At 49.6% G+C, this 15,167-nt stretch overlaps 6 protein-coding genes across 6 annotated transcripts; 3 read left to right on the top strand and 3 right to left on the bottom strand.

Moving 5' to 3' along the window:
• Positions 1 to 303: 303 nt before the first annotated feature.
• TRV_05892 (uncharacterized protein) lies at positions 304 to 2,430 on the top strand (the record flags this gene model as incomplete). Its single annotated transcript, XM_003020072.1, has 3 exons — positions 304 to 617; positions 705 to 1,202; positions 1,272 to 2,430. Coding segments are annotated over 3 exons (1,971 nt in total), but the record flags the coding sequence as incomplete, so codon positions are not given.
• A 599-nt stretch (positions 2,431 to 3,029) lies between these two features.
• Positions 3,030 to 6,041, bottom strand: TRV_05891 (uncharacterized protein; the record flags this gene model as incomplete). Its single annotated transcript, XM_003020071.1, has 1 exon — positions 3,030 to 6,041. The coding sequence occupies one exon, from the start codon at positions 6,039 to 6,041 to the stop codon at positions 3,030 to 3,032; it is 3,012 nt and encodes a 1,003-aa protein (XP_003020117.1).
• Positions 6,042 to 7,135: 1,094 nt separating this feature from the next.
• Positions 7,136 to 8,229, bottom strand: TRV_05890 (uncharacterized protein; the record flags this gene model as incomplete). Its single annotated transcript, XM_003020070.1, has 2 exons — positions 7,136 to 8,034; positions 8,100 to 8,229. 2 exons carry the CDS (start codon positions 8,227 to 8,229, stop codon positions 7,136 to 7,138), a joined length of 1,029 nt encoding a protein of 342 aa, XP_003020116.1.
• Positions 8,230 to 8,506: 277 nt separating this feature from the next.
• Positions 8,507 to 9,451, top strand: TRV_05889 (uncharacterized protein; the record flags this gene model as incomplete). Its single annotated transcript, XM_003020069.1, has 2 exons — positions 8,507 to 8,676; positions 8,752 to 9,451. 2 exons carry the CDS (start codon positions 8,507 to 8,509, stop codon positions 9,449 to 9,451), a joined length of 870 nt encoding a protein of 289 aa, XP_003020115.1.
• A 749-nt stretch (positions 9,452 to 10,200) lies between these two features.
• TRV_05888 (uncharacterized protein) lies at positions 10,201 to 10,960 on the bottom strand (the record flags this gene model as incomplete). Its single annotated transcript, XM_003020068.1, has 2 exons — positions 10,201 to 10,205; positions 10,366 to 10,960. The coding sequence occupies 2 exons, from the start codon at positions 10,958 to 10,960 to the stop codon at positions 10,201 to 10,203; spliced, it is 600 nt and encodes a 199-aa protein (XP_003020114.1).
• Positions 10,961 to 12,001: 1,041 nt separating this feature from the next.
• Positions 12,002 to 13,846, top strand: TRV_05887 (uncharacterized protein; the record flags this gene model as incomplete). Its single annotated transcript, XM_003020067.1, has 1 exon — positions 12,002 to 13,846. One exon carries the CDS (start codon positions 12,002 to 12,004, stop codon positions 13,844 to 13,846), a length of 1,845 nt encoding a protein of 614 aa, XP_003020113.1.
• Positions 13,847 to 15,167: the final 1,321 nt, after the last annotated feature.

Below are 15,167 nucleotides of genomic sequence, written 5' to 3'. Positions count from 1 at the left end.
TTTTTTATTTTTATTTTTTTTTTCGACGAAACAAAGTTTACACGTGATAAATTAACACGTGAAGATTATGTAATCACATAATCACATGATGATAACCTTAAAAGATGTTTGCACTGTTTGTCTCTAAACTTTCAAGTTCTTTTTTTTTTTACTTTTTTGTTATACAAAAAGACGAAAATCGAAGGACGAAAAAGTTGGTGATTGAGATGGAACGAATTGGAAGAGGGAGCTGGACGCAAATTGTACCTAATGAAGGTGCTTGTTGAGCAAGAAATTGATATAACTCCATTGTCCGCAGCTTAGCTTTTTTCTCCGCCATCCTCGTCAATGGCCAACGGCAGCAGTGCCCCGAAGAATCCCCGCGCGTGGGAAGCTCTCACGCCATCGCTCTCACAATGGATTCTCGATGCCGTTTCAGCTATGGGATTCAGTCGCATGACGCCTGTACAAGCATCGGCCATACCGTTGTTCATGGGAAATAAAGACGTTGTTGTGGAAGCTGTCACAGGAAGTGGGAAGACTATGTCCTTTTTGATACCTGTTGTTGAGAAACTATTACGGCTGGACTCTGCTGTGAAAAAGCATCATGTCGGAGCTATAATAGTATCACCTACTCGGTACGATTGAAGTTTTTTGATACTCTTTATTTCTTCGAACGGATCTTTAACTAACAATCGCAGTGAGTTGGCGGAGCAGATATATAGCGTGCTTCTCTCGCTTCTCGCTTTCCATGGCCCTTCGACGTCGAAGCTTGCCCAACTAGACGGGAAAGAACCACAATTAGATCCTGAGACGGGGAAACCGTACAGGTCCTCTACGCTCACAGTAATCCCTCAATTACTGCTAGGTGGAACTACGACACCTGCACAGGACCTCAGTGTCTTCCTCAAGCGCTCGCCAAACCTCCTCATTTCGACCCCGGGCAGGCTGCTAGAACTTCTGTCATCTCCACATGTACACTGCCCTCAGTCTTCGTTTGAAGTGCTAGTTCTCGATGAGGCAGACCGTCTATTAGATCTCGGGTTTAAAGATGACCTACAAAAGATCCTCGCCAGGCTACCGAAGCAGAGGCGAACAGGTTTATTCAGTGCTAGCGTCAGTGAGGCTGTGGACCAAATAGTACGTGTTGGATTGCGAAATCTAGTCAAAATTGCCGTCAAAGTCCGCGGGGCTGGTGCAGAGGATAAAAGGACTCCAGCTAGGTACTAACCCTTTCTCTTCCATGTTATAGTTCTGAATACCACAGTTCACGTTCTAACGTCTGCAAATAGTCTCCAAATGACATATCTTGCCACTCGCCCTTCTCATAGAATCCCTGCTCTATCAAAACTTCTCTCATCTATCTCTCCAACCCCCCAGAAATCAATCATCTACTTCTCTACTTGTGCGGCCGTGGATTACTTTAGCCTAGTTCTCCCTTCCCTGTTACCATCTTCATTCACCACTATTCCTCTACACGGCAAACACGCCCCCAACGTTCGTCAGCGGAATTTCACCCGTTTCACCCAATCCGTGACCCCCACAATCCTCCTTACCACTGACGTTGCTGCTCGAGGACTCGATATACCCATGGTCGACCTGGTAGTACAGCTTGATCCACCCACGGATCCAAAGGTATACATCCACAGATGTGGGCGCGCTGGCCGTGCTGGACGTCGTGGATTGAGCGTTCTATTTCTCACTACCGGCAGGGAAGAAGATTACATACCCTTTCTCGATGTCAGAAAGACACCAGCTGCCCCCTTCTCCACTCCACCTATAATAACAACAGATGCAGAGGCACAGGATGCAACGGAAACTATTCGCCGTGTTGTTTTAGCTGATAGAGCAGTACATGATAAGGGGCAACGTGCATTTGTCAGCTGGGTACGGAGTTATAGCAAACACCAGACTAGCAGTATATTCCGTATAGCTGATATCGACTGGGAAGACACCGGTCGGTCCTGGGGGCTGCTTAATTTACCGAAAATGCCCGAGTTGAAAGACTTTAAGGGGGATAAAATGCTGGGACTCAGCCCAGAGGGAGTGAACTGGGACACCTTTGCCTACAAGGATAAGCAAAAAGAGAAGAGCAGGCTTGCTGCTCTGGCCGAACTCAAAGAAAAGGGAGAAGGAGCCCGGCCCTCTAAAAAACGTGCAGCTGCGCCAGGAGAAAATAGCACGGTGGCTTGGAGCAAACAGCTGGAGAAAAAGGGTGAGAAGGAGAGGAAGCGTGAGAGCAAGCGGGTGAAGAGAGAACAAGCTAAACTTGAAGCCATGACTGAGGATGAGAAGGCAGAACTACAGCGCACCAACGAGATGCTGGAAAAGGTGCGCTTGGCGAATATAGAGGCTCGAAAGATGAATTCTGCTACCTCGAAACAGAAAAAAACGGAGTCTCATATCAGTGATGCTGTAGATGATGATGAGCCTTTTGAAGGCTTTGATTGATAGCTGTTATATTTATCTGAACTCATAAAGGACAAAGAATCAAAATACTGACGGGAAACAGATGATGACGGTAACAATATATATACTCCGTATTCATGTTCGTGATAGGCATTTTATGCCCTGGCAATAATCTATACTTATGCAACGCTCTCGAGCATTCTCATGCTCTTTCTTGGGGAAAAAAAATCACAAAAGCAGGCTCCTGTCATGCTAGATACATACCCGGCCAGAAACATGAACCAACAGAACAAGAACGCCCAAATGCATACAGACCCAGACTCCACGTACAAACACTGACAGCAAACGAATGAGGACTCCCTTTTTGACCTACCTAACAATACACCGTTAACCCGAAGGGAGGCGCAGAGTAGGAGGAGCAGCCAGGAAGCCTCGAACGCTAATATACAGAACCAAATCCCTTTTACCAGCAATGGCAGCAGAGCCAGTTTGGCACCCAACTCCAGGCGGAGGGGAAAACAAGCTGAACTCTGCCAGGGAAACATGGGACGACAGAACGCCGAAAATGACAGGAGCCGCGACTAAGTGAGTGGACGTAGGACGGGGATGGTCTCTTTCGTGACACGCCTTCTGAGACAGGATTACTCCTGCGTCAGAATCTGCCGGAAGCCCACTCTCAGCCGTTCGTGACTCGGCTGGGCCTCAAAAGTGAAGCCTGTATCAGCGGCCGGAGGCCACTGAAAAGAGTGGGAAAGAGGTCCCTGTCCTACTACCCCCTGGAGAGCCGGTGACGAAGCCGGCACGGGGCTTGACGAGTATCGCTCCGCGGTGCGCAGGCTGCTGGGAAGCCGAGGGCGGAACCTTTCCATATCCGCCAACTGCCTCTCAACAGCCGCCGCTCCTACCGATGCGGGGCGAAACGACGGCACAGGCATTGTCGCGAGGGCGGATCGCGCAGGAGGTGCAGCGGCGACTTGGCCGTTGGAGTGGCCAAGAAGTACTCCTCGTGGAATTGGCTGTGGGAGTACCCCGACTTCTTGGACGATATCGGAGGACGACGAGGCTCCAGTCCCAGAAGGGACTGGATCCTCGTCAATATCGTCGAAGAAGTCGTCGCCGTACAACTCTTCGTACGTGAACCCGTAAGTGCTTTGCCCTCGGGGTTGGTTGTCGGACTCCCGCTCCCTCAGCGGGCTTGGCGATGTCATCTCGACGTCTTGGGGCGACGCGTTTGTCGAGACTGGGAGGGAAGCGGGAGTGGCCTGTGCCGTCGATTTTTGTGATGGAGACTCTGGAGTGTCGTCCACCACGGTCGATGTGCTGAGGTCTGTCGACCGGGACTTCGATGGTACTTCTGGCGGGCTAGGGCCAAACCGTACCTGTTTTCGCTGTCGAAGTGGGCCGCGCGCAGGTGTTTGGCTGTCTGCGCCAGTCGTGTCTTTCAGCACACCGGGTCGAACGCTGGCCGATGGTTCCTCGGGTCGTTCGTTGTCGGACGACTCAGCTTCGGAGCTGGAAGTTGACCCAAAATAGCGAAGGTCCATTCCATAGCTGCATCCTGGGGGGTTTGGAATGGGCTTTCTCTTCTTCTCCTTGCGCGTTGTCGTCTTGGATACTCTGTTAGCGTTCGCCTTTGACGATGTTGGCTGGTATATCTTTACCGTCTCTTGGGCTTGTCGTGCTTGTTCCTTAGCAAGGCGAGCTTCTTCTTGAGCTTGACGCGCAACTTCCTGGGCAAGGCGAGCTTCTTCGCGTGCCTGTTGGGCTTCTTCTTCGGCTTTGCGGAGAGCGGCTTCTCTGGAGTAGCTTGATAGCGGGTGGTTTCTCGGGAATAGGTCGTAGGAAAGATCTTCTTCATCGAAGTCTGGCTGGGTGAGAGCTACACTTCGGACTGGGGCTGAAACAGCTGGCGTCGGCAATGCCGTTGGAGTGTCCTTCCACTCCTCCGAAATGGAAGGGCCAACTGCATGCGTGCTAGCAGATACGGTAGTGTAATCGTGGCGGTTGTTATTGTTTTCATGAATTCGAGACGCGTAGCCCGGCTCTTCTGTTTCATTGGAAAGGTTTTGGGAAAGGTTTTCGTGATGCACTGTTAATCCGGGACGCTGACTTGGTGAATGTTCTTCGTGTCTCTCATTCTGCGATGCGTCAGCACGGAATGGTAGAAATCTTGAGATAGATCGAGGAACAGAGTCGAGCAAGCCGCTAAAGCTCCATACAGTGCGTGCTGGTGTGCTTGGCTGAAGCTGGGGTGGAGACGAGTGGAAGTCGGAGACAACTGCAAGCTGTGTTGCAGAAGGAATTGCAGGAATAGAGATAGTATCGATATCTGAATGCTCATCGTCATTAGCATTGTTGTTCTCATTTGAAGCAGCTTCAGCAGCCTTTTTTTGTGCAATTAGCTCTGGAATCCGGAACAAGGTTCTTTGGATCTTGCCCTGGCTCTCTAGGGCTCGACGACGTTGGCGGTCTGCATATGGTGTCACTTGACGGAGACGATGTATCTCTCTAGATTTGATGGGTTTGCGTCGAGGTTTCTTCGGTGGGGCTCGTTTTGCTTTGCGGACTGGTTGATTATCAGCGTCCTCATTTTCCTTGTCCTCGTCAACTTCTCTTCGTCGTTTGCCGGTGACTGCTGGCAGTGGTGTCAGTTGCTTGGTTCTTTCCGTGAAGTAAAACCCATTGTGGGTCCACGTATCATGACTGGCAGGGCAAACCAGCATTCGGTTGCAGCAAGGGCACAGTGGTCTGCGTTCAACGGATATCTGAGGTGCAGTAAGGAAAGCTGGGTTTGTTGGAAGGGGAGGTGGATAGAAGACAATCTCTTTAGGAGTGGTGCGTTCGCCGTTGCGAGTCACACCGCCCTCCAAGTCAATGATAGGGGTTGGAGAGAGCTCTAGGTTGCTAGGGCTAATAAAGGAGGCGACTGGGGCAAAACGAGAAAAGGGCTGGTGCCTAGCAGGCAACCGGCGGGTAAAAGGTTTGATAGGACGTGAAGAAATGTTCTGAGGCTCACTCTGAAACGGGGCTTGTTTGCCGCTAATATTGGTGCTGATATTGTCGTTTTTCTCGACATTAGTCGTGCTCTCTGGCACGGGTGGGACGTGCACTGCCTCGCCGCTGCGAGCTGCAGTCTGGGGAACCGGGGTAGGTGTGGAGGGAGTTGCGTGGTTAGAAGCACGGCCATTTGCTGGCGAGATGGTGGGCACGAGGACCTGGATTTGGTGAGTAGAAGGAGAAGGACCTTGTGAGCGTGTAGCACGAGTTGTAGTCGTATTTGGAGCAATGGCAGGAGTAGGGCTCTCAACCTCGGTGACGACCTCTTCATTTTTGTTGCTACGACGTTTGTTGTTGTTATTGTTGGCCTTTTCGCCGTGGCTTCCATGAGCAGTGCTGCTCTCTGCCGGGGAAGGAGCCTCTTCATGCTCATCGTCCGAGTCATCGTAGCTTCCGGGAACGCGCTTCTTTGGAGCTGGCTTCTTGCCTTTCTTGGCTTTGCTTTTCGTGACGCGCGTAGTTGCCGACTTGGGCGCCTTGGGGGCAGCAGCCTTTGCGGCAGGAGCAGCTTCTGCAGTTTGCTTGCGGGTTCGGGGTGGTGTCTGCCACATCCGGTAGCCAGATGGCGAGAGAGGTTGGGATCGAGTGCGAGCCATTGCTTCAGCTATACGGAAAAAGACGTTAGCACGCACTCAGAGGAACTGGTAGAGGCAATAGAAGTAGGTGTTGAGAAATCCATAATAGGAGCTCATGTGAGCAAGAAGTCAAGTTGTAGTAGTAGACGTGAGAGGTGGGAGCAGGAGGGCAGGACGAGACTCGAGACCACGACGGACTCGAAGACGCGAGAACGGGTATCAAGCTAGCCAGCAGACACGTAATAGAGAGGAAACGCGACGCAGAAGAACTCATAGTCTTTGAAACCAGAGCTGTATAAGCGAGTAGCTTTGGACTCGGAGGCGTCTAGAGCCGGGAACCTCGAGGACGTAGCGAGTATAAGGCGGACAGAATCACATCAAAGCGGCAAGGGTGCACAGAAGAAACAGGATATCGAGCAGATACAAGCTCGAGTTACTCACCTTTAAACACGAGAAGGTAATCGGCAATGCCTTTGTGGCGTACGCGAGGGTATCAACTTGGCTTGACCTGTTGCGGCGGTCGTGGTGTGGATGTGAGAGGAAGAGAAAGGCGAGCAGGGAACGCGGGGGATGAAGAGAGAGATAAATAGACGGCGCCAGACAAGCAGGAGGACAGCTAGGGTGGCGAGCGCACCGCGAGGGCAGGAGGACACTCAGGATCTCATTGCTGTGTTGCTGTGTTGACGGCGTCGAGGCAGAGAAAGCACGCTGAAAATGCTTCCTTAAGTGGTTTCCATAGATATTTTTTTTCCTTGGACGTTGGTTGACGTTGCTTACGTAATAGGACGACGCCACGGCAACCAGAGATGGGACGAAAGCGCAGGACAAGGATGGGCAGCAGGACAGGACCAGAAAGCAGCGCAGGAGAGCAGCGCAGGAGAGCGGAGGAGAGTCGGGAGGGCAGCAGAGGACAGTCGGGGGGTCAAGGACTGGACGATAGTGGAAAGATATGGTTGTCGAGACGGTTGGGCAGAGGCAAGGCTAACATGAAACAGCACTGCGTAAATACATCTATGGATAATACGCCTAGAAATACAAAAGTGAAGCGGCCTAACAGGTGAATGCTTAATAGTACATCGTCAGCGGCTTCGTCCAATGACAGCCGTCCGTCGTCTTCATCTCAACGTGATCTCGCCCTTCCACGCTGCGTCACTCAACCCAAGCGTCTGCATCAGGTTCTGCCACCTGGGACCACCCCTCTCCTTCCTCCGTAGATAGCTAAGCAACTTTTGTCTCCGGTGGACGAACAGCCGTAGTCGGCGCTTGTTGTGCTTGTCCTTGTGTGAAGTCGTCTTCAGCTGCTCGGCCAACACCAGGATCTTGGACGTTAGGATAGCCACTTGTACCTCGGGCGAACCCGTGTCTGGGCCAGCGCGCGGCCGTTTGGCAGATGACTCGAGACTGGCAGGGTCTTGACCTGCAGCGGCCGGTTTGGGAGGGAGTACTCGGTCGGTGTTGTGACGGCCGAGTATGTCGATTGACCGCTTGATATTCAGCTTTGTTCGGTTCCTGGTGCTGCCGTTCTTCATCGCCAGGATTCGACGGACAGCTTCCTCGGCATTCTTGTGGTCTTCTTCGTGCTTCTTGATAGCGTCTTCGACCTGCTGGGGATCAACGACGCTACCGTCAATAGGCGGTACAGGTCGTGTGAGCTGCTTGGACGTTTCGAGGGCGGATGCAAGCTCGGACTTGGAGATGCAGTAGTTCACATAGCTCGGCTGCTCGTTGTCTGAGGGAACATGCACACCCTTCGATCCCAGAGTCGGATAGAGGGACGGGTTGAGCATGGCTTCTATCATTGGTGTCTTCTCGCTGGCAACCGGATCGCCAAACGCTTCCGTCCGCTGCTGGCTCAATTCACGCTGTCGAGATATGTTTGCAGCTTTCCGCTGACGTGCCTGTGCAATTGCAAAGGGATCTCGCTGTCTCCGTCCATGGCCCTTTGTTGTGACCGTCCTCGATTGCTGCGAGCCAACCCGGCTCAGGGTCAGGTTACTGAACCAGCTACATAGGCCTGTACAATCCCCAATTGATCAGTAATGGATCAGATTTTACCTAACACGCATGCGCTGTACATACCGCTTGAGCCCACGCGAGGTGCCATCTTATGCTGATTGAGTCCACTTTCTCCCCTTTTCGTTCCTGGCTTCCGCTGTCTATCTCTTTTGCTTTCCTCAACCTTCAAATTTCTGTCTTCGCAAATCTTCATCCGCTTCTAACTTCCATTCTTGGCGCTCCAAACTTAAAATCTCGGATTTACTTTCCTCCGTCCCTACCCTAAATCCTAGTCAGCGATTAGTCACGCACAAAAAACGAGCGACTCCGCCAAGAATTCCAAAATAGGCGAAATTTCGACCTTCGCGAGCTTTGATTTTTTTGATCTTTTCCCTCGTTTACTCTCTCCCATCCCCGTCAAGACAACCGCCGTCGATTGATACTCTTCCTTATACACCGTCCCCCAGCAGGATAGATATCAGTCGCCCATCATGGCTCCCTCCAATCTCCCACCAGTCTTCAATGCCACCTCCCAGGACATGGAGATGATGCTCACTGCCCAGTGTCATCTCGGTTCCAAGAACATGCAAACCCATATGGAGCCTTACCTGTGGAAGACTCGTCCAGACGGTGTCAACGTTATCAACATTGGCAAGACCTGGTATGCGGCGAATTCTTCTGGAAACACCCAGCTATAAACCGAATGACGCGCAAAAAACTAATATGCTGTGTTTAGGGAGAAGATTGTCCTTGCTGCCCGTATCATTGCTGCCATCGACAACCCAGCTGATATCTGTGTCATTTCTGCCCGTCCATACGGCCAGCGTGCTGTTCTCAAGTTCGCCGCCCACACCGGTGCTGTTGCGATTGCCGGTCGTTTCACCCCCGGTAGCTTCACCAACTACATCACCCGCTCTTTCAAGGAGCCTCGCCTGATTGTTGTCACTGATCCTCGCACCGACGCCCAGGCCATCAAGGAGGCCAGCTACGTTAACATCCCCGTTATTGCTCTCTGCGACGCCGACTCCCCTACCGAGTTCGTCGATGTTGCTATCCCAACCAACAACAAGGGTCGCCACGCTATCGGTCTCGTCTGGTGGATGCTTGCCCGCGAAGTCCTCCGCCTCCGTGGCACTCTCGCTACCCGTGAGACCGAATGGGATATCGTCGTCGATCTGTACTTCTACCGCGACCCAGAGGCCGAGGAAACCAAGGAGATTGAGGAGGCCAAGGCCGCTGAGGCCGAGGAGGCTGCTCCTGAGGCTCTCAACCCAGCTGATACTTGGGATGCGGCTGGTGCTGCTGCTCCTGCTGCCTTCGGTGCTCCCGCTGCTGCTACCAACTGGGAGGCTTCCAACACCGACTGGGCTACCTCCGGTGCTGCTGCTGGTGAGAGCTGGGCCGCTGATGCCGCCGCTGCTGAACCTACTTGGTAAATGCAGCTACTCGATTCCAAAGGGCATAAAACAAAATCCGATTGACGGCCATTGGTCTACTCTGTTTGTCCATCTACGACGGTCGTTCATGTTAACTGCGACAAAAGAAAGATTTAACGAGTTCATCAACCCCTTTCTCCATACGGTTATTGCTTTGAATGTCATGGCTTTCATTTGACGGCGCTTACGAGGGAAAGATACCCATCTGGCCTCTGGTCCTTTGGGGGAAAGCCCTGTGCTGTCAACCAGGGGCGTACTTAATCGTTGTCCCACTCCTATTAGCTAGATCCAAATAAAAAAATACATGCAATTACCTGAGCCAGTTGTTTTGCATACTGCATAGAACGTAAAACTCAATTGCTAAGGGTAAATGGTGGATATGCAGAACTTTGGAAGGCGAGAAAAGAAAGGATATCAACCGCAGTAATATATGTAGCCCGTATTATCATGCTGGTGCAGTCTAGTACTATAGAAATCAGCATGTTCTACTGCGCCAATCTCTATTAATAGACTCGTAGTCGCATACTCGCTGGTCTTGAAAGGGCGCCTTCTCTCGCGTCCGACAGCTAAACCTAACGGTCGACACCAAGGGCGACAAGTATCGGCCAGCCTCACCAGGTGGCCCACGAGCATCACCCAGTGATAGATTTCTGACATATCCATTGTACTCTGGTGCTGCCCAAATTGTACAGTTCGGTTCCCCGAATCAAGTAATTCGCCATCCAATGAAGCATGTATGGCCATATCTTTTATGCTATATGCAAGTTTACCGGAGGTATTATCGTGAAAAGCAACCGCTCCATCCCAAAGTTGACACAGTTGCTGCATGCTAGTACAACTTTGAATTGCCTCCTTAACAACTCGTACGTGCAGATGTGATAGTAAGGTGCAAGGACTAAGGCAGACTGACTCACATATCCGAGACGGGGGGTGGATCTCTTGCAACTGCAGTTGGAATAGCCAGATAAAACTCAAAAGATTCTCAACGGTTGTCAAGGAAAATCCTAGGCTCTGTAGGTCTTTACTACCCGCTGCCTCGTCTTTATCTGCAGCAATATTACCCACGCGTACGTTCAACGAACACGAGGCATTGACCACAATAACAAACTGTTGGTTCAGGAAGATCAGAACATTATTGATTAGATCAAACGATGGGGACCGATAGGTCATCACGGGTGCTACAAGCCTGACTGGGCAGCCACCCCATTCATCCTTTGCCATATCAAATTCTTCTGTTGCTATAGAAGTGGCCGGTTTGACCGTCCAATATGATGAGTCATTGTGATTTTGGAGGTAAGTATTCACCAGGAACCCGTTGCTTTGCATCTCATTGATGATATGTTCATATACTGCCCGCAGTAACTTCCATTGCGCCGAGTGACGAAAACTCCCTGTGTTTATAGCAGTAATGAAGTCCGCGATCTTGAAATTGATGATAAACTCGACTTCCACACCAAAGGTGTACAAAGTGCGAACTCCGTTTGGGAGAGCGTCACGGAACCGGGCCATAATCTTAGGGTATCTACCAGGAAAGGCAACCTCCAAGGAATAATTCTCCAAATGAAAGTGCAAGGAACGGGGGGCATTATCTAGGGTATATAAAAAGAAAATATATAAAGCTTCATCATCTCTGACGCCTGTAGGGTAACCCCGTCTGGGATTCCAGTTGTTTCCCGTAGCCGTACATGTTTGTGTAGGTCCTTTCTCCAATGTACTGGAGACTGTTTTACGTCCGGTATCCTACTATCCATGGCCTTTTATAGCTAAACAGTAGGATCCAGCCCTCAAAGAGAACATGTTGGCGGAATCAATTTCATTATTATTAGACATAATGATTTTAATACCTTGTTCCAAGGATTGGTAAATGTTTGACATCGTCAAAGGGATGAGGTTCATACAGATGTTGGAATAAACTCCGGCCTTGGCGCTAACAAACTAAATGATCACGTGGAGCCTAACAAGCGCTTCCTCGACACCGTCCTTAAGCGCGCTGAACCTAAAGAAAACCATCCCAAGACCCATCAGAAATGTACATAGGACCTTCCACATCCCTCTAGCTTCCCTTCGAAATGAAAACGTATATGTACTCCGTAGGTTTTAAATTCATTATTATTAAACAAATGGCAGATATGAACTTACCGGACAAAACTGTGTCTGCAGTGCCATACTACACCCTTCGACCTGTAATTCAATACTTATACATGACTACCAAGAAAAAAATATGCACAGTGTAGGGTAAGAAATAATAAAATACTGAATGAGGTAAGCTTGTACTCTATAGCTTAATATAATAATGAAATATCCTGCTTAAAAGTCCAACCAAAGCCAAACTCGTAGTCCCCCAAATAGCTTTCACGTGACCATGGAGACGGCTGGATTTTCACCTTTTCAATTGAAAGAAAGTCTACATATTTCAACATCAAGGACTAAATAAAGAAAAGTATGAGAGTGCTGTGTTGGGGGAGTTGCACCAATGTTAACAGAGTTACAATATCCATAACACACGCAAAACGGTTCCTGTCGACTCCTAGGTTTCTCATCGAGCAAAAGATGACCGAAGACTCATCCCATTCGCCGTATTCCGACTGGTCTAATACCAGCCTCATAAATCGAATTCATGAACTGGAACGGCAGTTAAATCAATGCCCTCAGAACGCCGCCTCTATCCCTAGCACTGAGTGCCAAAAAGTCGACAAAGGTCTAGGTCAGCCGGAGAGAACACCCACTAATAGTCGACCCCGCGAACGATCCACGAGCTTGAACCCTTCTCGAAAGTCGGATAAGAAACGCCGCAAAATTGACCCTTCAAAATATTCGACTCGCCATATTGCCATTAAGTTTGCCTATCTGGGGAAACGATACAATGGATTAGAGCATGCCAATGGCAATTATACTGAGGCACCAACAATTGAAGAGGAACTCTGGAAGGCTTTGCGAAAGACTCACCTTATATTCCCGACTCATAAAGACTGTACTGAGGAGTTTAGCGGAAAGGATAACAGTCCTTCTCGCCCATATGCAATACACTGGGATGGGTGCCAATACTCTAAATGTGGTCGGACGGACAAAGGAGTCAGCGCGTTTGGGCAGGTGATAGGTATCAGAGTGCGAAGCTTACGACCCGCGGACCCAAACCCCCCTGCTGACTTAGAAGAAGGGGATGTTATGGATTCCGACGTTGCAACCGAATCGGGTATGGGCGATAGAAATACACAAAGTGGTGTCTCTGATACAGGAGAAGCCAAGGGATGGGATGATATTGCAGACGAATTACCCTATATACAGATCTTGAATGGCGCTCTACCTGAGGACATACGAGTTCTTGCGTGGTGCCCTCATTTACCTCCTGATTTTGACGCACGCTTTTCATGTCGCCAAAGAAGGTACCGTTACTTTTTTACCCAGCCCGCATTTTGCCCGACTCCCGGTGCTAGAGGCATCGTCAGATCTTCTGAATTGAAAGATGATTTATCTTTAGCGAGGCTAAGAGAAGGATGGCTGGATATAGAAGCTATGCGGGAAGCAGCACAATATTTTGTGGGCAGTCATGACTTTCGAAATTTCTGCAAAGTTGATACGAGCAAGCAAATAACAAATTTTGTGCGGCGTATTTTACGTGCGGATATAGAACTCGTGGACCCTCAGAGAACCCCGCTTGGCTTTGTGCAAATGCCTGGGTTTGAACCTTTTGAAAACGGCCCTAGAAATACCGGGGTCCCCGAAAGCATTGATGATATCAACCCAGCAGCCGGCAAAGTGTATTCATTCACAGTGCACGGTACAGCATTTCTATGGCATCAAATTCGTCATATGGTTGGAATCCTATTTCTTGTTGGCCAAGGCCTTGAACATCCATCTATAGTTCCTGAGCTATTAGATGTCACAAAAAACCCGCGACGGCCGGTGTATGAGATGGCTTCAGACTCCCCTCTTGTTCTCTGGGACTGTATATTTGGAGAAGAAGAGGATGAATTAGATTGGGTCTACCCAGGTGATCCACGAACTTTGAAATCTCCGTCGCGCAGGACAGATGGCAATTTTGGTCAAGGTGGTCTCGTTGAAGACTTGTGGACCCTCTGGAGGAATAGAAAGATCGATGAGTTGCTGGCTGGTACATTGTTGGAATCCATGGCGAATCGAGGTCAGTCAATTGCTGCTTCGAAAGGAGATGACCATCCGTCAAATCAGGTACAAACAGCCCGGAGTCCAAGGGTTTTTAGTGGAGGAGATAATGGGAAACCCGTTGGAAAACATGTCCCACTGTTGAACAGAACAAAGCTTGACCTTGTCGAGGACATGAATGCCCGGTATCTGTCAAAAAAAGGGCACAAGTATTGGAACAAGGTCCTAGAATACCAGGAAGAGCAGCGGAAAGCGGCACTTGATGGCGAATGAGGTCCTTTGAAAATTGATAGATAATCTAGGTTGGGCCATCACCCGTAGCGTACTATAAAGCCACATGACTTCCCATTATGAGGAAGATTCGTAAAGGCATTTTCGAGCCCCTTTCCACACTTCCTCGACGATCATACGCTTCGGTAACAAGTTCTGTAACTTATTAGCTATGCCATAAACACTCATTATCACAGGATATCATAGTTGAGGAGTCAAGGAGTACTGGGGAGTACCCACAGGGAACACAACAACAACGTCGGACTCTCCATCGACAATGATAGCTAGATAGTATCGCACTTCAAACCCCCTGAACGCTTCATGGATCACAATATCCTGGATCTGAGTTGTTGGGATAAATCTCGTTGTCGCGCTGGGGAAATAAGTCGCAGAAGACGTCGATGTCTGTACTCCCAGGCCACGAATGACAAGCAAAGATTCCTCTTTCAACCATCATTAGCGTTCTGGCCGCTCGCTGGACGGAGTAATATGGAAACAAACCAGTATAGCCTTTTCTGACTACAAAATAGAGCAATAAGGCGCTGCAAGCAGCAATGCCTTGCCACATGTAGGCGTCTGCGATATTGCACGCAATCAGACCGATACTACTCGTCCATATTGTGTCCCATGGAATAGCGGTCCAACTGTCGGGTATGTGGTTGCGGCATGTAGCGGTATCAACCAAAATAACGAATGCAAATATTACAATTCGGATAATAATTCCGACGTAGAAAATGATCTTCGAGGCGATTGTCGACCTTGGGGCAGCATTCGAGACTGTAAATTGAACAGTAGTAGATGAAGGGTTATAAGTTTTCAGATGAGGTGGCATTATATAAACTCTTGTTATGAGTCTCTATTCTTATGTACCACAATTTCCCTAATAGCTCCCTCACGTCAAACATGAAGAACTCAACCTGTCGAAATACCACTCGAATATTTGTGGCTTTAAGAGTTGTATGGGAGGTTTTTCAAGTTGCTTTTCTCATAGCTCGCCAACAGTCGGGGACGCGACGGGAAGACATATATCACGTGACAAGTCCCACCAAGAAGAGAGTATGATATGCATACGAAAGACTTCTACGGATGACAACTAAAGTTTACCGCTGTATGGGGGTCACTCATAGGCTGAAGTAGTAATGTGCTCCAAATCCTGCTACATTCTAGCGTTGCTGTACTGCTGAGCGCGGCCTGTTCGTGGTTGGCCTACCGGCTTAGTAATAGCACTGTTTCTGCGGATTTCGCGGCTAACGCGAGTTAAAGTTTAAAGAGCGACCAATCATGTAGAAGTAGTCACCTGTTCTGCTAAAACAGAAGAGATCGC

This window comes from Trichophyton verrucosum (genome assembly GCF_000151505.1).
Source record: "Trichophyton verrucosum HKI 0517 chromosome Unknown contig00651_1.f1.exp, whole genome shotgun sequence".
NCBI lineage: Eukaryota > Fungi > Ascomycota > Eurotiomycetes > Onygenales > Arthrodermataceae > Trichophyton > Trichophyton verrucosum.
This window is presented reverse-complemented; position numbering and strand designations above follow the sequence as displayed.